Genomic DNA, 27,783 nt, shown 5'->3' with positions numbered 1-27,783 from the left:
AGAGGAGCCGGCGGTCAGGCGGCCGCGCGGGACTCCTCACTTCCTACTTGGGCCAAGATGGCGGGGGATGAGGCGGGAGTGACTCTGGGGCAGCCGCACCTCAGCCGGCAAGATCTCGGCACCTTGGTGAGCGCCGCCCGCGGGGTGCCCCGGAGCGACATCGGGCTCCTGGAGCTCGGCGGCGGCGCCCTGGGAGCAGAGGGGGCGGCGGGGTGGGCGAGGGGTGCGGCCCGAGGGGCTCCGAGCCTTCGGCTGGGCCCCACCGTGGCCGATGCGTTCCGAGGGGCGCGGGAGGCGGTGGCGCCTCGGGGAGCCGCGTTCAGCACGCCGGGCGGCGGGGGACGTGGGCCGAGGGCAGGGGGACGCGGGCAGAGCGGCGGCGCAGGGAGCAGGTCCTGCCGGTCCTGGTGGGTGTGGGGCGGCCGGGCGAGGCGCTTCTCCTGCCGGTGAGTGCTAGGCTCAGCGGCTCCGTGTCCTGCCGGCGCGGCTGAAGCTGAAGCTTTTATGGCTCACTGGTGGGTGCAGTTTTCCTCGTGTAAGGTTTGCCCTGTTCTGTGGTATTAAAGACTTTTCTTTTTCCGAAGTAGAACCATAAATTTGAGGTGTTTCATTACAGCAAGCCTGAGGAGTTTGCTACCAGCCCTGTCTTGGTTGGTTTGCCAAGAAAATTTTCTAAACTATTAACAACTACCGAGAAATACCTGTTCTGTCTATCACTGCAGCTACCACTGCAGCCAGTTGCAGTGGTCTGCTGCTGTGGCAGCCTTGCCTATTAAATATCTCTCATCTGGGCTGCCTCACTTATTGCACTTACATGCTAGTCTAAGTGTATATCTAATGTATGGTTCAAATGCAAGTGTGTTATAATGTACATAGTCAAAAGTCCTGCTGCTGTGTCCCCGGTGTTTAAACTGGAGCAGCTTACTTGTCTTTACAGTAATAATATTGGCTGTACTTTGGGCTTGAACACAGGAATTCCCTATGGCGGGTGTGTTAGTTATTTCAGATAGTTTCTTTTCTTCCTGCCATTGTTGACCATGGTGTTTCCTAGTTGGAAAAGGCACAGATAGAGGCTGGCTGGAACATCAGCAGGAATGCTCTTTAAGGCCTGTTCTGCTGGCCCTTGAGTGCTTACAGCTGAGTGAAGCTTCTTGCTGAGCAATAGCCTTATACCAGTCTTGAGGCAAAACCTCCATGCGTGCCTGATTTCGTGCACCAGGAAGAATTCTCCTGGTGGCAGGAATTGCATCACGCTGAAATTCTGGCCGCCCGGCCACATGGTGCCATCTGCAGGTCACGTTCCCATCGCCAGGAAGTCATTTTAAGTTTGATATATGAGAAATATAAATTTAGCTGTGTGTCTTAGGTGTTCAAAACTTGCTTTGTATTGAAGATGAACATTTTATTCATGTCATACTTGAGAACAGAATGATTGAGCTTACATTTTTACACAGATGTGTTTGATCATTTTGCACGGAGCCTTCATGTAACAGTGTAAACAATGTGATTTAATGTGAATGAATCTTTGCTTGAACTGAGTGGCTCATCCATATGAATTCAATGCAGAATGGATATTAACTTTACAGAGGAACATTTCAGTGGATTTCAACACTTGTCCATGATTTGGTCAAACAGCTTTAAAAAAAGACTAGACTCTTTCAGAGTTGTTTCTTTATCTATACAAAGTGTATTCGTGAGGTTTCTGTTTTGCCAGGGGCTACCAATAAGTTCACACAACAGACTATTTAGAAAAGCAGAATTTTTATCTGGTACCTAAAGCAGCAATAACAGTATCTGAGGAAAAATCAGTCATTAAGAAGAAAAAAAAAAGCCATGGTGCTAATGAAACCTCTGGACCCACTAACTCCAGAGTGTTAGTTGTAGTTACATATTGGCTGTAATGGAACCTTACACCAGTTAAACAAAGTTTATTGACAAAGCTTTGTTTATAAAATACTAGTGCAGTTAGTCATGTAGACTGTTAAAAATGGATTTGCCTGTTATGAGTAATTTAGGTTCAGGGGTAGGTAAGGGCTTGGGGTTTTTTGTTAAATACTTGTTTTGAGGTTTCTTGTTTTGTTTACTCCCATCTTTAACACTTTGCAGCCAAGGCTGATTTGTGGTCAGGGTTTTGAATTGAAGCCTGTACTGATTCACAAGCAGGACTTGTTCACTTTTCACATGTATTTCACACACTTAAAAGACTGGAATGCACATAATATAACTGGATTTTGCTGAATAGAAATATTAGTTAATTTTCAAGTTTCTAAATTTTTAACTTTCTAAACATTTATATACAAGATGAATAAATTCTAAAATCTCCCTTATACAGGATGTTACCAAGTTGACGCCTCTTTCACCAGAAGTCATCAGCAGACAAGCAACAATTAATATAGGTAAAAAAAACCTTATGAGAAAGAGGGGTTCATTAAGGTGACTTTTTGATGCTCCTGCAGTAGCAGATGGTGCCTATGTGGTAACACTTTCAAGAAATTTGTACCTAAACAGTTACATAGTAGTTTTAGGGACTTGTCGAGACCTTTTGACTTGAAAAGCATCAGTTTTACTTCAGGAACACAATTGAATGGTGTGGGGAATAGTTGCTAAAGCAAAATTTGTTTTACCTTGAAATAAAGGATTGAAATGAGTTTAATTAAAATGCAAAGCTCTGTCCATTGGGAGCACAATTTCAGGTCTTGTTTGTTTAAACAAAAATTATTACAAATTCCATATGTATACCATATGGACTTACTGGCTGTGGAGAATTTGGGGTAATTATGTATTGATCATAGTGGAGCATTGCACAAAATGAAACTAGTTTATTAACAAACATTTCCTTTTAAAACACAGGTACAATTGGTCATGTAGCCCATGGAAAGTCGACAGTAGTCAAAGCTATATCTGGAGTTCATACTGTCAGATTTAAAAATGAACTGGAAAGAAATATCACAATCAAGCTGGGTTATGCTAATGCAAAGGTGAGTCATCACTGTAAATGTAGCAGCTCTGTTGCTAATATATTTCATGGGGGATGTTAGATTACAGGTAACTAACCCTGAAGGAATTAAACCTTTTTTCAATTTTAAAAAATCACAGATTTACAAGCTGGATGACCCAAGCTGCTCTCGACCAGAGTGCTACCGATCCTGTGGAAGCAGCACCCCAGATGAGTTCCCTACAGATATTCCTGGCACCAAAGGGAACTTTAAACTAGTCAGGTAACTGCTTTAAATTACTGGAGTAAATTGTGTTTACTTGCCTTTGTATGAAAATGGGATTGAGCTGTGAGCTGAATGGGTTCTGGCAGACTACACATACTTAGATGGGGCACCTCTGGGCTAAGGCATTGTCTAAACTGAATTCATTGGTGTGATGAGCACTCCATGGTACAACACAGCTGTGTCTGCTGGCCTCAGCTACTTGCAGGACTTTTAAGTTAAATATTTCTGCTATTAATAGAAGTACATTTTAAACCAGGCAGCTTGAGAACTAATGCGGACCTCACAAATACATCTTTAAAATCTCTTTTGGAAGTTGATCTTTGTTGAACTTTTTCTTCCTAAGGGCAGAGTTTCCAAAGTTTTTTGAATGAATATATGATGCCTAATGTGAGATCAGGCCTCTCACTGGAGGCCAAGTGTCCTTCATTTTCTTGATTTCTGATAAAGTATAGCACAGTCTTTATGCAGTGGTTATGTGAGTCTGCACAATGATTGCTCAAATGAGAATAGTCAAGAAGGCTGTTGTACAAGATTCTTACTTTGTGTTTATGATACAATACACGTGGAGCTGTAACCATGTGTCTTTCCTTTTCTCAGATTCCAGCAGAGCACTTGTACTAAGATTAGTTTCTGTTGGAGTGTGACAGGCAGGCAGTCATTGTGAAACAACTGGTTAAAAGCTTTGCATTCCTTTATCCTACTGGTTATTTGCTTGTAGTAGAGTTCTAACATCATCAGCAAAGCACCAAATTAGTCCCTTGGTTTTTGGTGCCACTAACAATAAGGATTCTTCACTAGATAGGTTCAGGAAAAAATACAGTGAATCAACTATCTTGGTCTGCACAATAAAACCATAAAGTTGGAAATGTAACATCATGTCTATAGACAAATCTTTGCAAGTGCAGTTATAACCATATCATTAAAGATGCATAGTTTCCTAAAATTGAAGAATGGGAGATGCCTTTTAAAAGAGTTAGGATAAATCCCATGTGGTATGTTAGGGTTTGGGTTAGTGGGTTTGATTTTGGGCTTTTATCCCAGTGCATGTAATCTAGTTTAGAGTAAATTGGTGAAATATTAAAGAGGTACTTAATGTGGACATGTGGTATTAAATCTGAAAACTCAGAAGGAGTATTCAGTAGCTGTTTAGTAGCATTTGTGTTCTTTCAGAACTTTTTTGAAAATAGTATTTTAAGGATACTTTTAACTTCTGTGTCTGGCTAATCACCGACATGAATCGGTCAGAGGAATTGTTGATGATGGGCTTTTGGATTTCTGTTTCACCTTCTCCTGCAACAGGCATGTCTCTTTTGTGGATTGCCCTGGCCACGATATTTTGATGGCTACCATGTTGAACGGTGCAGCAGTAATGGATGCAGCTCTGCTGTTGATAGGTAATGATTGCTACCCAGAAGCAGAACTCTCTTTTGTAGTAGCATGAGGCAGCTTTATGTGGGCTTTAAAATCTCCTGGGATGTGGTGAGCAATTTAAACAAGTGAATGCTTTTGAGATGTGTTAAAGTGGTGCTACAATGGTAATGTACTGTAACAAGCTGGTTTGTTTCAAACACAGCTATCCATACTCACTAGTCTAGTAGCTGGCCCCATTGATAGGAGTATAGTAGTATAGTACCACAAATTTTATCACTTTATGGGAACAGATTAGCTGCATTTTGAGTTTCTCTGAAGGTTCAGTTTCCTTTAAATATGCATGTAGTCTTTGTCATACAGTAAAGTTCACAAACAACAGTACAAACAGATAGATATAGGCAAAATTTAAGTACAGGAGATTTAATGTAATCCAGACAACTTTTGTTGTATTTGCAAGCAACAGAAAGTGAGTAAAACTGATTTTTCTATGTCTGTAGAACATTCTAGTGTTCTGTAATGATATATAGCAATTATCTTACCTTGATAGGATATGTCAACAAAAGAAAAAACTAGCCTCCGATAGTGTAATTTAAAGTCTGGGATAGATGATGAGCTATCATTTCTTCTGCCTGTTTATCTCAAGAGTGTGATAGAGCAAACTTCAGGCAAGATTAACCACTATAATCACACATCAGCCAATGCTGGCTTCTTAGCTGAAATCTAAACAATGCTGATAGCAGCGCCATTCGCATACTTGATAGAACTATAACAGAGTTTGGGGATCATGCTGTTTTTATGACTTTACTGATACTTCTTGAAAGGTAATTTGTTTATTAAGCTACGGTCAACTCTGAGATATCTGAAGAGCTAAAGGATGGAGTAAGCCAAGTTAGGTATTGGTATCTTTGGATATTTTGGGTGGGTGTTCCTGGTGGGAGCAGGTAGAATGGGGGAACCTCTCTGGCAGCCTCTTATCTGTCCTGCATTGTGTGGAGGCTACAGCCAGCAGCTATAGGGGAGAAGAGGTGCCTACTGACTTGGTTGATTCACATGTAGATTCCTGAGAGGCAACTGTCTTTTTCTTTTTTTTTTTTTTTTTTTTTATATAGTGGTAGTAGATGAAAGTAGACATCCTAACTGTAGGACTTTTATCTATCTTTATAGTGTCTATATTCCAATCACTTCTCTTCTTTCAGCTGGTAATGAGTCATGCCCTCAACCTCAGACCTCAGAACATCTAGCTGCTATAGAAATCATGAAACTGAAGCACATTTTGATTCTACAAAATAAGATTGACTTGGTGAAAGAGAGCCAGGCTAAAGAACAGTATGAACAGATTCTTGCATTTGTACAAGGTAAGCTTTCGTGAGCAGAAATCTAATAAGTGGTTGAAGTTCAGTGTAGAGACATGGATATAGTGGTTTTCTGTATGTTCATAGAAAAGCTTATCGTGGGCAATGCAGGTACATGGTCTGTTAATGTGAAAATTGGACCATGGGAGTTGTGCTTCTTGCCTGTTTCAGCCTGCTTGCATACAACAGTGTTACTGCTGTGGGTCAGAGTTCTAGATGTAAAATTAACATCAGTCACTCTTCCATAGTAGCTTTCAGTGGATTTGTGATTTCTTCCTGGAGTGCTTCTTTGGTAGAGATTTCACTGTGATTTTACTGCAGTGCAGGAGAGAAGGGAGGTGTACTTGTTAGGGACAGCTTGTATGTTTAAATATATTAATTTTTTAATCTAATGACAAAAGATTGCTCTTTCATCTGTCTGTGTTGCCTTGCAGAAGCTGTTCATAACTGTCAGAGTGGCTGATGTGTAAATTTGGAGTTTGAAAGCTGGAGTTATCACAAGGAACATAGACATAATTAAAACTAATGATGTCTAACAAACCTCGATTACTAAATGCATTTTTCTGTAAAATAAGGATTTTTCTAAAATATGTATTTGTATTGCAAAATTTGAAAAACATAAATCATTAAGTTAACAGGAAATTTAGTTTGTCATAATTAAGCCTGACTGTAAAATTAACGCTGCTGTATCCAATACTGAGATATTGACCTCTCTTAGGAAATCTTTAAAATATTTCTGATGACAGCGTAGGAAGTGAATTCTCCCTTACAATACAAGATTATCTTGCACATTCAGAATGCCTCAAAAAGTAGGTGTGGCTGATGTGAGCTAAAATGTTGAATGCAAGAATAGATGCTCTGATATTGCTTTGGGAAATACACATAGACCATGCCATGAAATTCATTAGTATTTTTAACAAGGTCTGAACACTTGGTCATATTAAAGCTTAATGTTGAAGTTGATTTTGTTTTAGGTACAGTTGCAGAAGGAGCTCCAATCATTCCAATCTCAGCACAGCTGAAATACAACATAGAGGTGGTTTGCGAGTACATAGTGAAGAAAATCCCGGTCCCTTTGCGAGACTTCACATCTGAACCGAGGCTCATTGGTATGTAAATGTCAGGCCTGGGTGTTTGTGGCCAAACATTTTCTGAACGTGTCTACACTTAGAATAGCACATGCTGAGTGCCCTAAACACAGGTGGGTTTAAAAGGAGTATTTAGGACACTCTTTTTTAAAACTTTCATGTCTTCTGAGAGCTGTATTGTTGGTTCACTCTTAGTTGGTTTTGTGTATATTCTGTGCATATGGCAGCACTAAAATGCAATAAAATTGAGAAATTCATCTATCTTAAAAACATTCCTTTAGTTGCTATGAATTTAGGTTTTGATTTAAGAAAATATTGGCACACTGATGAATTTGATAATTAAATTATTTCCATGGCAATATTTTTGATAAATTGGTTAAATCTTTTGTATTAGTCTCCTGTTGCCTGGTTGTAATTGTCAAAGTTTCAGTTCTTGTCCAGCATACTATAAAATGCAGGAATTCATTTGCTTGCCTTTTTTTCCCTAATAATCCAAGGGAGTCCTACATTGCATAAATGCATAAAAATTGACCACATTTCATCAAGGTTACAGTGTTCAGCTTTGAGTACATTAAAACAAAGTTCTGGTATTCACTATTAACATTGTGAATGTTGAAGGGGTTTTGTAAAATGGTTGATCATTGCCTTCTTTTTCAGATCTTTAACTTACTTTGTTCTATGGAGAAAAAGTCTTATGAAACATATATATGAGTAGTTTAAATGGTTTTGAGAATAAAATTAACTGCCTAAAAATTGGGAATAAAATATTGATCTGTTTTTGTAATATTTATGTCTATCCTTTCATAAGAACAAAAGCAGTCAAAGTTGCTAGAGAAAGACATTGTTTAAAAACCTGATAGTAAATATAAACCTGGTTATGCTCGCTTCTTTTCAGTAATTAGATCTTTTGATGTGAACAAGCCTGGCTGTGAAGTTGATGACCTTAAGGGAGGTGTTGCTGGTGGCAGTATTCTGAAGGGTGTTTTAAAGGTAATCCTTTCACTTTCCTGACTGAAATTTGTAATGATGATGAGTAGTTCTCCCACAATTGCTACAAAATGTATCTCTATAATTGATTTTTTAAAACTTTAATACAGTCACATCACACTTATTCTTTCTGTCTGTACTTCAGTTTTACTTTACAGTTTTAAAATACCAGAACAAGAAGCACTGGTTTTAATTTTTAAAATATATTATTGTAGTCTTAACGTTTGCTAATAATGCTAACAGATTTCATCCCTCGCAAAAATAGAGGGAGCTATTTTTTTTCCTGTCCTACCACCTCCGCTTGCTGAATTGTCAGGAGCAGGAGAGCAAAAGAACTTTAAAAGCACCTTAGAAGTGTGTGTGGGTTCTCACAGGTCCCACTTCCCCATTTAAGTGTTCTGTATATTTTGATTTTTTTTATTTTGCTTGCTTGCTAGCAATAGACAGAAACTTTAAAAGGATTGGTTTTTTGGGCTAGGTAGCAAACTGTATATTTGAACATTTTTACAGCTTGTACTTTCTCTGGTTTGCAGTGTATTGATGTCAGTCAGTTACACTGATTGAATTAACTCAATTTTTCTCAAAGCTGAAATATTTCTAAATGAAATACAGTGTTTAAAAATTAAACTGAAATTTAATTGTTGGAATTATCGCTGATAAAGATCCTTTGCTAAAGTAGTTTTAGAAATTGTATTGAAAAGAAAATCAGTTGTTATATTTGCTGTAAGTATTGTTGAATTTGCATTAAACAGTGGAACAGAAATCCTACAAGTTCTACAGTAGCCCAGAACCAAGGACTCGTAAAAAAAGTAGATCTTGGGATATGTAAGTCTTATCTGTCAGCTTTGTATTCCTGTGAAATAACCAGTTAAACACTTTTTCACTTTTGTCATTAGGTGGGCCAGGAAATTGAGGTGAGGCCTGGTATTGTGTCCAAGGACAGTGAAGGCAAACTCATGTGCAAGCCAATCTTTTCCAAAATTGTGTCACTCTTTGCTGAACACAATGATCTACAATATGCTGCTCCAGGAGGCCTTATAGGTAAGAATATTGTCTTATGAAAAGATTCGTTTCTTCATGTGTATAGAAAACACTCGGTTTCATTCAGCAATGAATTTCAGTGTAATTAACAAAAATACCACGGGCATTTTTAGATAATTCATATATGTAGAGAGAGACAGGGTTGGTGTGAAAAATGGATATTTAAGAATTAAATAATTTTCCTGAATGTCACTGGTCAATGCAGATCAGCTTGCAGTGTAAATTGTACCAGCTTTAACAGCAGAAGATTTCTTCATCTGTTTAGGCAGAGCTCACAGTCTTGCTGACATTCTGAAAGTGTTGTCCAGGTAGTAGGGAATTCCCAGTACATGCTCTGGGTTTTTTTTAGATCATCTTCAAATATTTTAGCACATAAAAATGATAGCTACCTTTTAGTTACTCCTTCTGACTCCCCTTGTTGTGTTGTAGGTGTTGGCACGAAGATTGACCCCACGTTGTGCCGAGCTGACCGCATGGTGGGCCAAGTTCTTGGTGCGGTTGGGGCACTGCCAGAAATATTTACAGAGCTGGAAATCTCCTACTTCCTGCTGAGACGACTCCTGGGTGTCCGCACTGAAGGAGACAAGAAAGCTGCAAAGGTCTGTGCCCCTTTTGTTTGTCCTGATTTTGCTTCCTGTGCTAATTTTCATTAATGAATATATTTCTTTGATTATATTTAGACGTTTTGTCTCAGTGTTGATATAAGCTTGTCACAAAACTTATCTGCTTGTTTAATACTATAGAATGATTTTCAGAGGAGTAGAAATTCCTATCAGTAGTTTAAAGTACCATAAAGTATTTGTGTGTCATGTTATGTGTTTTTGTAACATGCTGGTAGTTGTTTTCTTTTGCTATCATCCTATTAATTTGTGCAATAATTAGTTTTACAGTGGTACTGATCTACTTCCTACTGACATGCTTCCTGTAGGTTTTTTTCACTGAAGAATTTTTTAAAGTTTAAATATTTTTTAAATACTCTGGTTGAAGAAAAACTGAACTTGAGGCACAGGACAAACTTGTGTAACACGATCTGTTTTACACAAATTACCCAAAAGATCATAATTTCTCCTGTTAGCATTTAAAAATATAAACTGCTTCATGCAACAGTGAGGAAAGTGCTTCAGCGCTCTCTTATCCTGTGAAATTAATTATTTAAATTTTTTTTATGTAGGTAAGGGAAATGAAAGTGCACCATCACGGTAAATAATCAGTATAACATCACAGTTTGTTACAGTATCTCTGTGTTTTTAATACATGATATGAAATCATCAGTATAGTTTATAGAAAATGTAGATCAGTCCCAAGAAAGTACATCATACCAAGAACCTCAGAACTACATGTACAATATCTTTATGCATTTGTCCTTTTGTATATAAAACTTTTATCTACTGACACTATTGCCCATAATTTGTGTGTGTATATTTATAGTATTTCTCAGCTATATATTTTTTTGTGGCAAGAAGGTAACGGAAGATAACTTGGTATTGTCTGTGCTGTTTGTTTTTTAGTACTAAAGCTTATGTTTCAGAGTGTTGTGTGTCTGTCTTCAGGTGCAAAAATTATCGAAGAATGAAGTTCTAATGGTAAACATAGGATCCTTATCTACTGGAGGGAGAGTCAGTGCTGTAAAGGCTGATTTGGGGAAGATTGTGCTAACTAACCCTGTATGCACAGAAGTGGGAGAAAAAATTGCTCTGAGTCGAAGAGTTGAGAAACATTGGCGGTAAGTTGGTGCGAAGTTGGTAGGGTACCTGCTTGCTACATTGTTAACAAAAAAAATTATGGATCTCATTTTGTACTAGAATAGGTAAGTGTATGTCTGTTTTCAAAATTCTTCTGGATTCTCCTGACACATTGGCACCATGGTTGTGGAATGCTTAATTTCATTGCTGTCTCTTTTTTAAACAAACACCATGATTGGGAGAGTACCTATTAGTTAAAAGACAAGGAAACACCTGAGGTTTGTGTTTGTTGCCCAAAGTGCCAAGCTTTAAACTGAGCTCAGTAGGGAATCTTGGCAGAGGGGTTGGGAAATTCTCACCTTGTTAAGCCAAATAGCATCTTTATGTACACCTCAGTGGTTTTCTAGCTGTGGAGCTGCATTCTAGTGATTTCTAATGCAACCTGGAAATAACAGCATGGGAACAGAGGAGGGATGTTTGAATGTTTTATGTACTACAAGCACAGAGGAAAGAATAAAGTATCAACTGGATTGCCCCATTCAAATTACAAATATAAAATGTCTGACTGCAGAAGCATCTGGAGACTGAAAAAGATGAACAGAATTGCTTTATTGCAGTGCCAGACCCTCTTTAGGTGATTAGACATACTGTATCTGTCACAGGTTTCATATGTCTGGATTGATAAGAACATATGAATTTTTTGATTTGTTGGCTCTGCATAGCTCTTGTAGTATGAAAGCACAGCCATTTTTACAAGAAGTCTGTACTGTATGGAAAGGAACCAAGCTTTAAAAATCCATGGATGCATGTTTCTTTTTCAGATGACAAGAAAATGTAGACAGGAATTTAGTGCTTGCTGTCTCAGAGCAAGATGACAAATTAGGGAAGAGCTTACTCTCTGAAAAAAAAAAAAAAACCCAAGGCAAAAGATAACGTGTCTTGAACAGGAGGAAAAAAAAAGGCAGGAGCTAAATTAAGTCAGGTAAAGCAAAAGGAAGAGGAGCAACTATGTTAGAAATTATGCTTTTTTTCCCCTTTTTTTAAGCTGTAGATTGATAGCCTGTGCAAATAATAATGTGTCTTTTGTTGCTTCTGTAGATTCTTTCCTAGTTAAAAACTTGACCAAATTTTGCCCAAAAGCCCACCTGTCTCTAGATTATGAGGTGGGCAAATAGTGGCAGCCTGCTGTAAAGATAGTTATTGAAAAGTTGATTCCTGTGTTGTATTAAAAATATAAAGACAATATAAGGAAACTGAAAGTTGAGGAAAGGGAAAGAAGGCAAACTGGGAAAACCAGCATAATAAAACCTAGTTGCAGTAAAGATAATATACAGTTGGTACTGTGCAAAGGAACTTGCAGCCTGAGACAATGGAGTACTGAAAATACAGAGGAAAGTTCATAAAGCAAGACTAAAAAGAGGTATAAAATAAAAAGGAAATATACAGAGGAATAGAGAGAGGTTAAACAGCAAATGGGATACACCAGTGATCCCAAGGATCACTGAATTCAAAGATGGTCAAGTTATGACCTACGGTTATGGTAATAAAAAGTGGGGAGTGCTGCTCTGATAAACTTCAGTTTCATTTCTGGTGTCTCAAAACAGGCTGCAAGGTAAATTGAGATGCATGTGTGGTTTCTCACCAGAAACTGGAAAGGTTTTACTTAATAATATGAAATACCTACTGACTGTGGAAATGGATGTATTCTGAATTTCTTTTTGCAAGTGTATTTTTCTGAGGCAATAGTGGCCTATAAAAAGGGCCTTCATTTTCCTGAGTATAAATAGCAGCACTCACCGAGAGCCAAGTTACCATCACAGGCTACCATTGAGAGTTACAGCTGTTTGTAATCTTACTGAATTGTCATTTCTCTTTGAAAGTAATGCAACACTTCAGACACAGGTGAAAGAGATCAAGCTGTGCATAGATTTACCATCCAACACTACAACATAAGTTACAATATTTTCAGATTTTCAGCTTCTGTTCAGGAGTACACCCTTAGCTGGTCACAAATGTCCTCTGTTCTTCACCCTTTTCTATTCTGTGTTTCCACTAAGCAGGTTTGTTCTTGTAGAATGTTTTGGGTGGGAGACAAGTGTAGAAAATTCAAAATGTAAGAACTGAAGGCATAATAAGGACAGAAGGATCTTGACTTATACAGGATATTTCTGACTACTGGTGAAAATAATATAAACCTTTTTTTTTTTTTTTCAGTTTAATTGGTTGGGGTCAGATCAGAAGAGGAGTGACAATCAAGCCAACTGTTGATGATGACTGAAGAGCAAAGGAGTGCTTCATTTTTAAAGATGAAGTGCCTATTTCTATTTTGGAGGGGGTGTATTTTCACAGTGGAATTGGAAGCTGTGCAAACAGTATCTTTGAGTTGTATGGCTGTCCTTGTACCTTTTATTGAATTTTACCCTCTTACTAAAATACTAGTCACTATCACCATTAAAAGTGTAAAAGAATTGGCATAGATGTGGGTTTCATTATCCACATTTTAGTAGAAATTAATTGTACATGTCTCATGGCATGTCTAATTTATGTTACTTTGTGTTTCAGACATATCTGTTTAATATCAGTCAAACCAGCCCCAGTGTAACACACAAACCATAAATCTGGTATTGAAATAAAATATTGCTTATTTTCATTAATTCATACAGTTTTTCTGAGTAACAAAAGACTGCAGTGATTGTTCAAGTACAAAAATTAAAAGCAAGCAAACTCTTCTTGGAAAGCTTAGTACCTTTTCTGCACAATTTGTTTTGTTTAGACAACTGTTACCAACAAAAAACTTTATTTCTTTGTTTCTCTGGTTCTTGATTTTAGGATTCTAAAGTATTACACTTTGTAATTAGAATGGCAGTATTGACTGACTTGAATTTGTCATTTCTGATATTACCAGATGTTTTCTTAAATCCCCCCTAAAAAACCACAAGTAAACTGGATCTGAACTGGCAGTACTGGTTTTGGCCTATTTTAGTATGGATTTATGAAAAGAATGTGATTAATTGGAACATAACTTTGTCATCATGAAACTCTGTGTGAATGACCTGGGAGTTATTTCTACAGTAGGAGTAAATACTTTAAAATTTTGTTGAGCAAATATAAAATATTGGGAAGAGACTGTAGAAAGGAATAATTTGGGGTGGGGGCAGAGTAATGGTGGAATTGTGAATAGGATGAGGAAAAAAGGTACAAAACCACTTTTGTTTAGCTACTCTGAATCACATGCCTCACGATAAAACATAATGGAATAAACTTACTGTAGGGTGCTAATACTTTAATCCATTTAGATTTCACTTCTTCATTTGTACTAATATACATAGTTCTAGCTGGTTTATATACTATTTAGAAAGTTATGCTACTCAGCATATTTTGATACAAAGTACTGTGTGTTTTCAAGGCTTGCTTCTGGTTTTATTCAATATCTTCAAGGGCTTTCTGAAGGTAAACACAATTTCACTCATCAGACTGGACTTTGATGAAATAGCTTGCATTTTGTTCCTGATTTTGCACTGTATTGTGTTCCCTTACTCTGTCTACATTCCTGTACTCAGTTTTTCCATTTGTAAAGTACTACCTCACATGGTGTTGAGAGTAAATACATTAATTTTTGAATAGTGCTTTTCCATTTTAAAAGCAGGAATCAGCTGTAGTTCTCTCTGACTCTTCAGGTACTTGACCAATCTGCAATCTTAAATGTATCTGTTTCAGGGATTGCATCTTCCATGCTTTGGCAACTCCTTTCTGTAACTGTGAATTCTAGGAACTTGCATAAGCCTAAGCCTTGCCTAGTCTGATGGCAGGAGGGGTGGGCATGAAAGAGAATGTAACCTACGGCAGAGTGCTGGGATGGCACCAGCTCCAGGGAGAAATTGAGTGCAGAGTCCTTTCTCAGTGCACTGCACCTGTGGGTCAAATGAAACACATGCGAAAAGCTTATGAGAAACTGAGAAACTGGTTAAGCACCCACAGACATTCTTAGACATTCAGATATTTTGGAGATTGTGTCTCTCTTGATCTGTAATTTGAAGAACACCAGTGCCATAATCTTGCTGAAGTTGTGCATTGACCTGCTTTCCCCGTGGCTTTTCCAGGCAGAGTGAGGCTCTCACAAGGATCACTTCTTTCTACCCTGCTGTACATCCTGTCACACCGCTGCGAGGGCCTGGGGGGCAGATCACATACAGAGTTCTTCTGCCACCAAAATGTTAGATTTCCTCTAATGGAAAGCTTTGACTGCTGACATGAGTGATAAGTAATGGGATATTGAGACTGCTGAATACATGGAACATGTCTCTGCATTGGGGAGACAAGTGTGAACAGTGTAAGTGCAAATACATTGTGTGCTGATGGGTGTACCACCCGCTCCTCAGTCACTGAACTGGGATGCTGAGATACTGAATGACAAGAGAAAGCATTAACACGTACAGCTAAGGAAGGGGAAAATTATTTTGATTTTCTTGGCCAGGATGAAAATAATGACAGATGCCTTGTGAGCTTTCTCACTTTACCAAGGATTTGCTTCAGAGTGATTTTATTTTTTTTACCCCCTTTAGGTCATATTTAGCTACCTGAACAGAGGTGTGCATTTGCATTTCTAATGGCTGGGGACACAAATGTAGATAGCTTGTGCAGCAGTACAAAGTTGAAGTGTGTCAGTAGTTATTTCTGAGACTTCACTGTGTATTTGGGAAATGCCATTTCAAGCCAAATACCAGATTTTATTCTGAAAGGGTGAAGAAAAAACTTTCAGTTAACACCTTTGCTGATTTGGTCCTAGTATACACGAAATCCAGAAAAAAAATAAAATTATATTTTTATTGCATTCGTTTTGTAGCACTTTGAAAAGTGCTTCCTTCTACTCACTGCTGCAGAAAGGGTTCCTGCTGTTTTTCCATGCTGAGTCATGTGGATGAGCCTCCAGCCTGCCTGCAGGAAAGGTTTAAACTTCTGTCCCCGCCCCCTTTCCCATCAGTGTTTCTGCCAGTGTAAAGTCCCGGCTCCGCCGCCCCTGTCGTTCTGGGTCACTTCTTGCTGCCAGGCTGGGGCTAAACATTTATAAAGTTTCAAACGCCTGCCCTCCCTTAACCAGCACCGCAAAGCCGCCACTGCCGGTCCCAGCTCCCGCCCCTCCTGGCCGTGGCTCGGCCCATGGACATCCACAACGTCCAGCTGCCTTTTCCTGACATCACCAGACTCTGTGAGCACCGCTCTATTCATCAGCTCTTCCACTGCCACAATTCTTCTGGCACAGCTGCCTTAGTGGCTGATGTTCACTTACCACGGTGCTAAAATTACTAATGTGCTCTGGCTTCGTGTTGCTGCTTTTGTTTCTGTAAAGCTCCATCTGTACGTGCTCATCGAATGTTCCATTCATCTCCAGTCCACCCCAGTGGTGTAGTAAAAATGCATGTTTCATATTTTCCAGACTAAAAACCCAGCTAGAATAAGCAAGTTTACAGAAATTTTGCTTTATGGTGAATAACATAGAAGCTGTAACAGTCAAAAACTGTGTGATACAAGTATGTAAATAAATTCTCCTTTCTTACCCTGAAAGGATTAAAAACCAACCAAACAAGAACTCCTGACATGGGCACTATATATGCAATGAAGAAAGAACAAATTAGCATGAGAATTTTGTTAGCAAAGAACAGAGATCTTGTTCAAGGAATTACCTCAAATATTTAAATACACATTCTTCAATGGCTTTTATAAATCAAGGCACTAGAACGCTGTGCTCAAACACAGATGAAAACTGTTTAAATATTTTAGTTGAAGTAATGTTAATATATGTGTTACTTACTTGTGTTGAGAAAGGCTTCATTAAGAAATTGCACACTACACATTCATAAAACACAAACTTTTCTGTTCAGTTTCTTTCTAAAGCCTAGTATAGTTTTTTGAATATTTAAGTAGAGTTGGAGGAAAAAAAAAATCAAGATTTACCTAATTTAGTCTCATGTTACACAATCCTAAGGATTCAAATTAATCAGGGCAGCAGTTCTCCCTTTTTGCCTCTCTGTGGGCATTTGTAAAGAAATGCCACATACTAAACTGGATTCATTATGTTATTTAGAAAACCCCTTCCCCTGCCAAACATTATACTTTTCTATATTAAGTTATTTTCATTTATTTGTTGTTCAATGAAGACCTGAAAAGTGTTTTCTCCTGCAAATGCACCTTAGGGTTCTCTGAACTCATTTCTCTTCCCAGTTTTGCTTAATCTTCTATTTGATTAGGTAATCTATTATGTATCTCAAAATACCTCATTTGCAACATCATCCTAACTACCATACAACAAAGTCTCAGCTTTTGCAAGTTTTCATTAAAGCAACTTTTTTTAACCTTGGTGACTAGCACTGGGCATACAGAAATAGAATAATCTTTTGTACTTTTTCTTGGCTACAGCCAAAATGCTGTAACATTATAACAAAGTTTAGCAATAATTATTTTTATTTCTTTAAATTGTCTCACATTTATTGTATTGGCAGTAATTGTATACAACTTAATCCTTTAAAAATCTAACATGGAGTCATACTTCACACCAGAAAGAGGTATGGGGGTATAATTAGTCCTTCCACAGCAATCACAAGCCCTCACATATTCTCAATATGGTTTTGGCTCCTTGCCTCCTGCCTCGTCTGTTAGCATGCATTAAAAACACTGATACAGCCCTGTGAACCATGCACTTCAGGCACACAAATTATCCTGTTAGCACTGCTAGGACCCTTGTGCACTTAAAGGTGAGCTTGTGCTTTAACTGTTTGGAAACTGGGATCTTAAATTACTTCCATTTTTCTGAAAGCTTAATTCCTCCTTTAAATTCATTGCTACTTCACACTGTTGCTGTTCTACCAACCTGTGTGTTCATGCTGGGAATTTATTTTTGCAGTTAAAACCAGACATTTTGTCTTTGAAAGCATGTTGAGCCTTATGGGAAGCTGTCTGTTTAGATACGTAACATCTCAGCAAAGTGGACTCTTGGTGCGTTCCACAGCAAGATGGCTGCTTTATGGACTGGTGAACGCTGCTCCAGATGGAAGCTGATCACCAGCTCCCATCCACTCAAGGGGAGTGCAGTTAATGTAGCTACAGAAGAGTTTTGATGGAAAGAGACCAAATAACACAGCTTTGAACTGACAAACACTAAAACTCAGTGTTGTCCCACTGAAGTTTCGCCAAGAAGGTTGGTCTCTCAGTGTAATGGTTTGGTTTGTAATGTCCTGCTCTCTTGTTAAAGGATTTACCAGAGAAACAGGAAGGGGCTGTTTCTGTTTCAAAACACAATGCTCATACAGTCACTGAAGCAGATAACCCTCAGGGCCATCTACAGCTCCACCAGCCGAGGAAAGGAACTCTTAACACTCCGAATCTTCTCTAACCTTTCTTTTTCAAGATCCATCAGTGCGGACTCCTAACACTGCGTCAGATTGAACATTTACCAGTCGTTTTACTTCTGTTACGTGTACCCACCAACAACTCTAGGCTGTATCTTTGATTCAGGGGCAAATAAGGTAAATGAAATTTATGGAGGAAATAATGGATTTTTTAATGTCTGCCCCCCTCCCTTTCCCCACAACCAATGAGAGTTCAAACTAAGAGCTGTTATTTGAAATTGTAGAATAAATAATTAACTGTCCTACCTAATTAAAAATACCTTTAAGCTTGCACAACACTTAATCAGGATGACTAGAAATAAAATTGCCTGTGAAAGCCTTCCTTTAACAACTAAGTACAACTAAGTATTAAGAAGCCTACTGAATATTTGTAACCAAGATATGTCAGAGATTTTAATGCAAAAACTAACTTACCTGTTCTTCACAGGATGCAAGGGACTCATGCTCAACACAAGGACCACCCTGCTGTTTAAATGTAAGATCTGTTTTCAAGTTTTCTTTATATAGCTTTTCAATTTAAAATACTCTTCTCTTACTTTTTTCCTTTTCTTTCCTTTTATTTATTTTTCTCCTTCTTATTCTCCTATTTTCTTCTTTTCCTCCTTTTTCTCCTCTTTTCTTCTTTTCCTTTTTTTCTTTATCTTTCTTCTTTCCTTTTTTCTTATCCTTCCTTTTTTCTCTTTCTTCTTTTTCTTTCCTTCTTCTTTTTCTTTTCTCTACAAGGGCAAATAATCTGCATTTTGATCTGAGGCAGCTGAAAAAACTGTGTATGGAGTCTTCACAAAAAAATTCAGTTTGAGGCCAATACCCCTTAGGGAAAATTTCAGACTTGTGAAAGCTGGCAAAGTTTTACAAGCAACTGAAAACCTGTACAATGCAAAATGTCAGCTTCAAAATAAGTGACAATACACTGAACATTACTGGTGTTTTTAAGTAGAGAGGTTATCTGAGATATAGGCAGCTGTAGAGATACTGGCTTTACATTTTCACTGATTTAAACCTATTAGGTGAATTCCAACCTACTGACCTGTTAAAACTGAAAGAGAAAACACATAGACCGAGTATCTGGACCCTCTTCTGATCTTTCTCTACAACTGCCCTGTGTAGCACACCACAGACAGACCAAACACAAGAGCCTTGCATTCCTCATCTGGTCCCAACACCATGGGATTTTTTACACTGGACATGGTTCTCTAAGATACATGTTAATATTGGAATAAAAAGCATGTCAGTTGGTCATCAGCCTGGTATATCTGAACATATTTTTTAAATACTCTTTTTTTATAAGTAAGAACCATTAGAAAGTTTAAGTTCAAATACAGTTTTCAGATCCCAAGCAACAAATAAGATTCTCTGATCATGTTTCACTGTTCAGTTTGTGTATTTCCCACTCCAATATTCCAGCCTTATCATGAAGAAATTTCTCCAAATGAACATTGCCACACTTGGTTCACAGATATTCCTCCAATACCTTATTTTTGAGGGTTACACAGATCCCAGCAATGTCTATGCTGAGGGTTGGTAAAATTGTCTTATAATACCATAAAAACCTTCTTTGAAAGATATTTTGCTTTATTCAATGAGCATTTTTAATGCAAATTTCTTCAAAAGAATTTTGTGTACTGACACACAATTGAAAAGGTCAATGTTTGTTTCATTACTTCATTTGTTGCAACTAGTTTTTTCATCAAAGAAAGTATTTCTTACAGCTGCATTCATCTCTCTTTGCCCTCAAGCCTTTGGCTTCCAAGCATTGTGGCTGCCCGTGTGCATGGGCAGTTCAGTGCACATCCCAGCTCTGGTTGTCTAAATTCACCCTAGAATTGGAGACAAGTGTGTGCAGCACTTTTGTCCCCAAGCATCCTGGGCTGAAGCGAGTTGGTGGCTTTGTCTGCATGAGTAGTGTTGGCTGTAATGTGCCTGTCTCAGTGGCCAGCCATTTGTTCCGACAGACATCAGGCCAGATGCTACCCAAAACACAGGCACTGTGACAGCCTGGGCTCCTTTCCAAGCCTTGCTTCCCAGAAACTATATGAAGCTTCCTGCCAACACCAAGCCAGTTCTGTCTTCAGCTCTCTCAGGGAGCACCCTGAGCACCAGCAGTAATTGGAGAAGTGCAGATGGATGGGTCAAAGCCCCTTCACAGGCTCCCAGGGGATAGTGATGGGCAGCACACCAAGCTGCAGCAGTCTCATGCTCAAGCTCCATGGTGAGGATACTGCCTGCTGGGAGCAGGTCTTGCAGCAAACCCAGGACTGGCAGCTGCTGCAGCCAGGAGACACGGAAGGTGACGTCCCGGAGTTGTGCGTTTTCAATGAGGCAGATAACTAACAGAGAAGGCTGGGGAACAGGGAAGCCTCTACTTGTGAGCAGCTTGCCACCAATGACAAACAGCCTGCTGCAGCAAAAGGTTCCCTGCCCGTGGCAGGGGGTTGCATATCTAGATGATCTTTAACAGCTCTTCCAACCCAAACCATTCTGATCCTGTGAACCGTGCCTTTGGAGAGGAATGCAAGGTTATTAAGCACTTGCCACTCGGTGCCTATGGATCACATCCACTGACTGAGACCTGGGCAGTTTTATAGACTTGGATCTCCTACCCACCAGAAAGATTAATCAGGTAGGCCTCTCATTCCCTTGTCCAGCATGAATGCCAAGCCCTGACTCCTCATAACATCGCCTCACAGCTTGGAGCGCTTCATGTTCTTTTGGTCTGACAGCATCTCTCCTATGCTGTGATTTTGCTTAATTGCAATGATTTTGGTTCCTTGGCCATAACATGGTGCAATGCTTCATACCGTGGATAAAACACCCTGTGAATTCCAGATAACTTGGCCTGTCTTAACTTTTCTGTAGGGAATTTCAAGGGGTTCTGCTTCATCCACTGAGATTTTGTGCATGGCCATGGCCACATGCCTCTGTCACAGTGGACAGTAACGACCAGAGCTGCATTGGGAGGTTCCAGCAACTCTTTTCTCACCACATACTTTGCCCCAGGTGAGAGGAGTTAAGGAACCTTCCTTTCAGAGCCATTTTAGGCACAGAGGCTGTGATTCAGTAATTGCAGCTGCATTTCCTTCTGTGGGTCACAGCCCATTCTTCAATGGTCTTGCACAGAAACTCTTGAGACCATCTACCCTGCGACATTTTTTGTGAAGGACCAAATGGTTGCTAAGAGATAATGAAGGACCAGTGATGACAATATGTGCTTGTGGTGGCCATAGAAAGACCCCTTCCTAAACCGGCAGCAAAGCCAACCAGGAATAGGGTGTCAGTCAGCCATTAAAGGGTCAGCAATATCTGCAATATCAATTCTGTAATGTCTGAAAATGAAAAAGAGAGGGGACAAACAAGCATTGCTGTCTGAGAGCAAGCACCTCAGCATGTACACTAGAGGACTCTACAGAATTCACTGTGTTCACAGGTTTGTACTGGATAATTACAGTAATTTAACTTACAAACACAAATTAATGTCGGGACAATTCTTGAGAAATTCGAAACAGTGCTACAAAGACTACAAAATGGACAAGAAAATCTACTGTCTCTTAAGAGTAACTAGGCCTGGGCATGTCTTGACAGAGCAAAAAAATTATTTGAAATTATTCTTAGATAGAAAACAGTCTACTAAAAACCAGGACTCCAAGAAACTATATTCTTCTAGATACCTCTACTTGCTTCCACTTGTGAAAGGGCAGGGGAGGATCGTAAAAGATGGCCTAGTATCAATTTCTTTATGGTATAAGCCATTAAATTCCACTCATTCCTTTGTGAACCAAAGGACTTGGGCAGAAATGCCAGGAAGTGCCATCGTATCTGGAGGTGAAGGCATCAAGGGGAGGAAGACCCATCTCATCCATTGTTTTGCTTGTGATTGATCACCATTTAACACTTAGGAAGCCAAGTCTTTTTTTTTTTTTGTTCCAATCTACCTTGTTTAAACTCCAGCTATCCATGTCTCTCTTTAGACTGAAGTGAATTCCTATAACTGGGAAAGTACTATATGGTTAATGTCTACTTTTTTGTTGTTCTTTTTGGTATTAAACAGCTAAAGACTTTTAAAGCATCCAAATTCTTCTATAATTCTTTGTGACCTCTCCAGTTTTTGGCCTATTTAAAAAACATGACCCAGGAGATACAAACTCACCATATTTCTACTACCTACTCCACTGTGAGCATCCCCAAACAGCACCAGACCTTTTTGTCCCACATGTATATGAGGCTGTTTTTGAGGTGTCTTGTGACTGCGTTCTTTTAAACTTTTCTGAAGTTTCTGCTTTCCAGGATTCAGAAATATCCTCTAGGTGCATGACTTGCATTCATTAATCCTAGACATTTAATTTTGCACTTGGACAGATTAAGACATAATTTGTTTAAGTGGTTCAACTTACAAAGTAATCCAGTCTCTGTGATGTTTCTGCATTATTGTCTTTTCCTCATCATCTCTATGTACTTATTCCAGCAACTTTGTCACAGTCACAAATAAAAACAGGAATGACTCTATGATGACTTCCAGACCATGATGGAAGCATTGGGCCATTACTAAGGTTCCATCTCTTTGAACAATCCAATTGTTAGGTTATTTCTGCAATGTTATGTATTTCTTCACAACTCTCAGTCCATCAGCTTTTAAGCCATGTAACATATGATACTGAAAGAAAGGGAGGCAGTGTATGTAGTACGAAGCACCTTACCCAAGTCTGCTCCATCTACACAATTATATTGTGCTGAAGCTTCTCACCTACTCAAGTAACGAACTTTGGGGTGTCTGTCAAGATAATTTTTCCCTAAGCCACAGTTACTGGCACTAGTTACATTTATACCCTTTTATTCCTTATTAAAGAAATCCCACGTTTCTTTTCAATTATTTTAAAAGAACTGACTTTAACATGACAGCCAGCTTATCACCCAACTCGGACAAATGGGCACTGGCTGATATCACCCTTCCTGAAGTGGCTCAAGCCTTTTGAGATTTATTGATATAAATGAACCAACTACCTCCTCTGCTGACAAAGGCAGGCAGGAGTGCATTTTAAAGCACATAATTCCACATTTCCCTATACTTTTACTTCTCACTAGGCATTTCCTACTGATTAGTGACCAGAAACACTTTATGAGGTCTTACAGACTTTTACACTGACAGCTTCTCCTTTGTTGCATTCAATTTTAAGTCTCCAGGGTTATCTGGACCTGCAGATTAAACTATCAATAGAAACACTGCTTATCCCTCATACTTCCTTCATTTTGGGACATATTTTTACAAGGATTCCTTTTGAATGTAACTGTCCTGAATACACTATGTGTGAAAGTCAGCAGCTACTACAGTCATGAAGTAGACCCTTATACCACTGCTAGGAGCAATCTTGTCAATCCTCCTTACTCCTTCCTTTCTAGTCCAATGACTGCAGGTAAATATTGGTGCACTTGCAATATTATTAACAATCAAAAGAGAATATTATGGAATATTAGATCCTTGGGTAAAATTGCAGTATTTCTTTTTTATAGACAAATTTCAAATAGAAGCTAGAAGACAGAAAAATTATTCCAGAATTTCCATGAGAATATATTAACACAGGACTATTCTGGAAGAAATTAGAATAATCCCCCTTCACTTTATTTCCTCCCCAACCTCCATCACTGTGGTTGCATAGGAAAAACACGAAAAGATAACTTCAGCAGCCTCATGTTTACTGTACAGTGACGTAGCCAGCTCACAATGAACCCTCATCACCAGCTGAGGGGTTTGTCAAGGTCAAAAAATGGTTACTGAAACATGATCAGGTAACTGGATGGTAAAATAACTCTATTTTATCTATTTCACAGATGAAGAAGCAAACACATGTCTATTTAAAGGCCTTCAAATCAGTCACCAGAAAGCTGAAAAAACTCAAGTTACTCTCTTATAACCTGGGGCTTGGCAATAGAGGAGCTACAGCTTCAGAAATCTGGGAGTGTTACTCAGCACAATGGTGTTTGCTATGCAGGTTGCCAATACTTGGAAAAGGATCTAATTAACACACAACATAAAAAGGTAGGAACTGTGACTGAAAATAGCTCATTATGAATTTTTATCATTTATTGACAAGAAAATTATCAGCAACATGGATAAAAACATCAGCCATACTTACTTGGAGCTGTAACCCATTTGTCATTACTCAACAGATAAAGTAACTCCTTTTAAGATTACCAAGCTGGAACCTGATCACAACATTGTGATAAATAAATGTCCAAGTATGAAATTAGCAGCAGGTATCTCCAGGACTAACTCAATGACTGCTACATAAGAGGACACTGAGCAAAAGCCACTGACTTCATTTGCTTTTGTGAGGAAAAAGATACAGCACAGTACCTACTTCTGAGTGACACCAAAACAAACTCTAGGGAAAAATACAAAGGAAGAGCAGATCACAAGTAAAACTGGAGTGGGACTGCAAGGGCTCCATTCACTGAGAACTGAGAACAACTGAGCTATAAACTTTTACACACAAGCTGTATTCTCTCTCTGGTGTACCAAATCTGACACAACCTAACCATCAGTGAAGGTCAGAAATCCTATTGCTTTCAATGTAGTTTTACTCTTTGTCTACTGAATTCTAGAAAGTGCAAGTTACAAAAACATTTCTGCAGGTAAGTTAACCTGTGTTGTTCCAAAGTGGTGCCAGCACACCTACGGTACCTGCAGTTTCCAGGTGTGTTCTGCCCTTGGATACCTCTGTTGGCTGTGGGAGCAGAAAGGGCTGTGAATATCAGCTGCAAACACCACTTCCTTCCTGGCAGCTGCACCCATGGGAGTTACCCTGTTTCTGATCACACCAGGGTGTCTGTGGCCTATTGGAAACCTGAGGGGTTGGGAAAACACTGAGGTAATGGCTCCATCAAGACAAAAATTACACAAAAGATTCAAAATATGCTGGTATCCTGCTCCTGAGTGGTGAAGAACAAGGGGGTAAATGTGAAACAGTTACACACAGACAGGATGAATGGCCAGCCAGCCTAGAAGTTAGCAAATAAGTTTGCAAAGATTGCAAAACATCCAGCCATTTGCCTTTTAATGGCATAGTTTTCTGAAGCTCTTCCCCTGCAATAATGTGACAACTGGCAATGCTGAATCTTTGAGGGCAACGTGCCCTGCATTCTGGATTTCTATTTCCTACATGAACAAGAAATTGAATAAAACATCCTTGGAACCAAAGACCTTAGAGCATATTGTGCTGTTCATTGGAATTTTCTATGCACTTTATGTTTGTTGGAAAACTGGCTTAGAAATCATAGAATTGTTCAAGCTGGAAGGTGTTTCTGCAGATTGTCTTTCCCAACCTCCTGCCCAGAGCAGGGCCACCTAGAGGAGGTTGCTTAAGGCTGTGTCCAGTTGGGTTTTGAGTATCTCCAAATCCAGAGACTTTACAATCTCTATGGGAAACATGTTCCACTGTTTCAAAGAAATTCGTAGGCTTAAATTCAAACATAAGGACAAATAAATTTTCCAACTTTTTACTTATTTATGCTAGAGTTACCTTGCTGTTGATTATGAACTAACCATTATCCTTCTCTGTTCTTTCCTTTAGCCTCTTCCATCCTAGCAAAAGTATTTACTTAATACTATTTTATATTAATATCACATGTATGATCAAGCTCAGAAAACATTGTGAAGGTCAGTATTTTAGCACCCCTTCCTGAAACTCAGGTCTGGGCTGAGTCTGCAAAAGTTTTACTATTACTTTAATGCAATTAAATAAAATAAAAATTTAAAGTATTATTGTTCCCCTTCTGTTCTCAGTATCATGGTGTGTTGGGTTTATGCAAGTAGGTCTTGGTAGCAGGGGTGCTACAGGAGTAGCTTCTATGAGAAGCTGCTGGAAGCTTCCTTCATGTCCAGCAGAGCCAATGCCAGCTCCAGGATGGACCCACAGTTGGCCAAGGCTGAGCCCATCAGGAATAGTGGAAACACCTCTGTGATAACATATTTGAGAAGGAAAAAAAAAAGTTTTTTGTGCAGGTGTACCTGCAGGCAGAGGAAACCAGGTTGAGAACATGTGAGCAGAACAACTCTGACATCGAGGTCAGTGGAGGAGGGGCAGGAGGTGCTCCAGGCACCAAAGCCAAGGTTGCCCTGCAGCCCATGGAGGACACCCAAGCTGGAGCAGGTGGATGCCTCAGAGGAGGCTGTGAGTCCATGGGAGGCCCGTGCTGGAACAGGCTCCTGGCAGGGACCTGCAGGCCCATGGCCTGAGGAGCCCATGCTGAAACAGGCTTCCTGGTAGGACTTGTGACCCTCTGGGGGACCCACACTGAAGCAGGCTGTGCCTAAAGGACTGCACCCCATTTGCAGTGTAACCCACCTTGCAGCATTTTGTGCAGAACTGTTGCCTGTGGGATGAACTCATGCAGGAGATGTTAATTGAGAACTGTCTCCTGTGAGAAGGACCCCACGCTGGAGAAGGGGAAGGACTCATCCTGAGCACTGGGAGGAAAAATCTGTGATGAATTGATCATAACCCCCATTCCCATCTCTCTTCCCTGCTGGGGGAAAAGGAGGTAGAGCCTGGGAAGAAGAAAGAGGTGGGGGGAATGTGGGTTTTAAGATTTATTTTACTTCTCATTATCCTGGCTCTGATTTTGTTGGTAATAAATTAATATCCCCAATTTGAGTCTGTTTGCCCTTAGGTATTTCTTGAGTGACCTCCCCTGGTCCTTATCTCAACTCATTAACTTTGTTACATTTTCTCTTCCCTGTCCAGCTGAGAAGGCGAATAACAGATCGGCTTTGGTGGGTGCCTGGCATCCAGCCAGGGTAAACCCACAACACACCCTTAAAGTTTGCAGGATGCATGTTTATCAAATGCTGTACTGAAATAGACTCCAAGCACTGCCCAATTTATATTTTATGCCTGTGTGTTAAGATAGAAAAGACTAGTACATAAAATTAAAGTGGAGTCAAAGCTGAACCAGAGGCTAATTGGCAAAATAAACACGACACATTCACTGTTCTCAGCCAGATAAGTCACATTTGCATCATTTGATAAGTGCAACAGCCAATTTCCTTCCAGTTTCCTTAAACGTTAAAAACGCCTCTTGAAGAAACCTCCTCGAGGCCTGGCCCCACAATTATGCAACTAATTTGAAGGTACCTCCTCATATCCATGGGGTTACCCACCTAATTTCTAATGCCTTGAAAACTCTAGGGTGCATTTTTCATGGATCAACAGCAACGCTTTCCTTAAAAAAAAAGAAAATTCTTATTAACTTTTATGACAAGGATGAGAAAACAGCTCTAGACAGGCCTTAGGTTTCAACGCCAAATTACTTCCAATTTTCCATAATCCCCAAAATGCGAACTATCACCTCCCACCGCCCCGGTTCTGCTGTTACGTGAGTGCCAGTGGCCCCCTCGGAGCGCCGTCCGTGTTCTCCGTGGGGACCGGGGATCCGGCACCGCACCCCGCTGCTTTCCGTTGTCCTTGTTCTCGGCAATTCCCGCCGGCAGCCGCGCCCCGCGCCGGGGTGACCCGAGGCCACTCCACCCGCGGCCCTCGGCCCGCGTCCACCCCGGAGCGGAGTCCCCGCACCCTAAAAAGCGCTCCCGGCCGCGCAGACCCGAGTTCAAGCCCGCGGCAGGGGCGCGGAGCCTCCGGCCCGCACTC

General features: G+C 39.7%; 1 protein-coding gene across 1 annotated transcript; it reads left to right on the top strand.

The window, feature by feature from the left end:
• The first annotated feature begins 51 nt into the window (after positions 1–51).
• EIF2S3 (eukaryotic translation initiation factor 2 subunit gamma) lies at positions 52–14,196 on the top strand. Its single transcript, XM_084226473.1, has 12 exons — positions 52–126; positions 2,333–2,396; positions 2,851–2,978; positions 3,097–3,218; positions 4,521–4,615; positions 5,789–5,947; positions 6,919–7,053; positions 7,928–8,022; positions 8,916–9,060; positions 9,490–9,659; positions 10,611–10,783; positions 12,957–14,196. Exons 1-12 carry the CDS (start codon positions 58–60, stop codon positions 13,018–13,020), a joined length of 1,419 nt encoding a protein of 472 aa, XP_084082599.1. The 5' UTR covers positions 52–57; the 3' UTR covers positions 13,021–14,196.
• The last annotated feature ends 13,587 nt before the right edge of the window (positions 14,197–27,783 follow it).

This window comes from Fringilla coelebs (assembly GCF_963513975.1).
Source record: "Fringilla coelebs genome assembly, chromosome: 2".
Lineage (NCBI taxonomy): Eukaryota > Metazoa > Chordata > Aves > Passeriformes > Fringillidae > Fringilla > Fringilla coelebs.
Note: the sequence above shows the minus strand (reverse complement) of the source record. Positions and strands in the feature narration are given on the sequence as shown.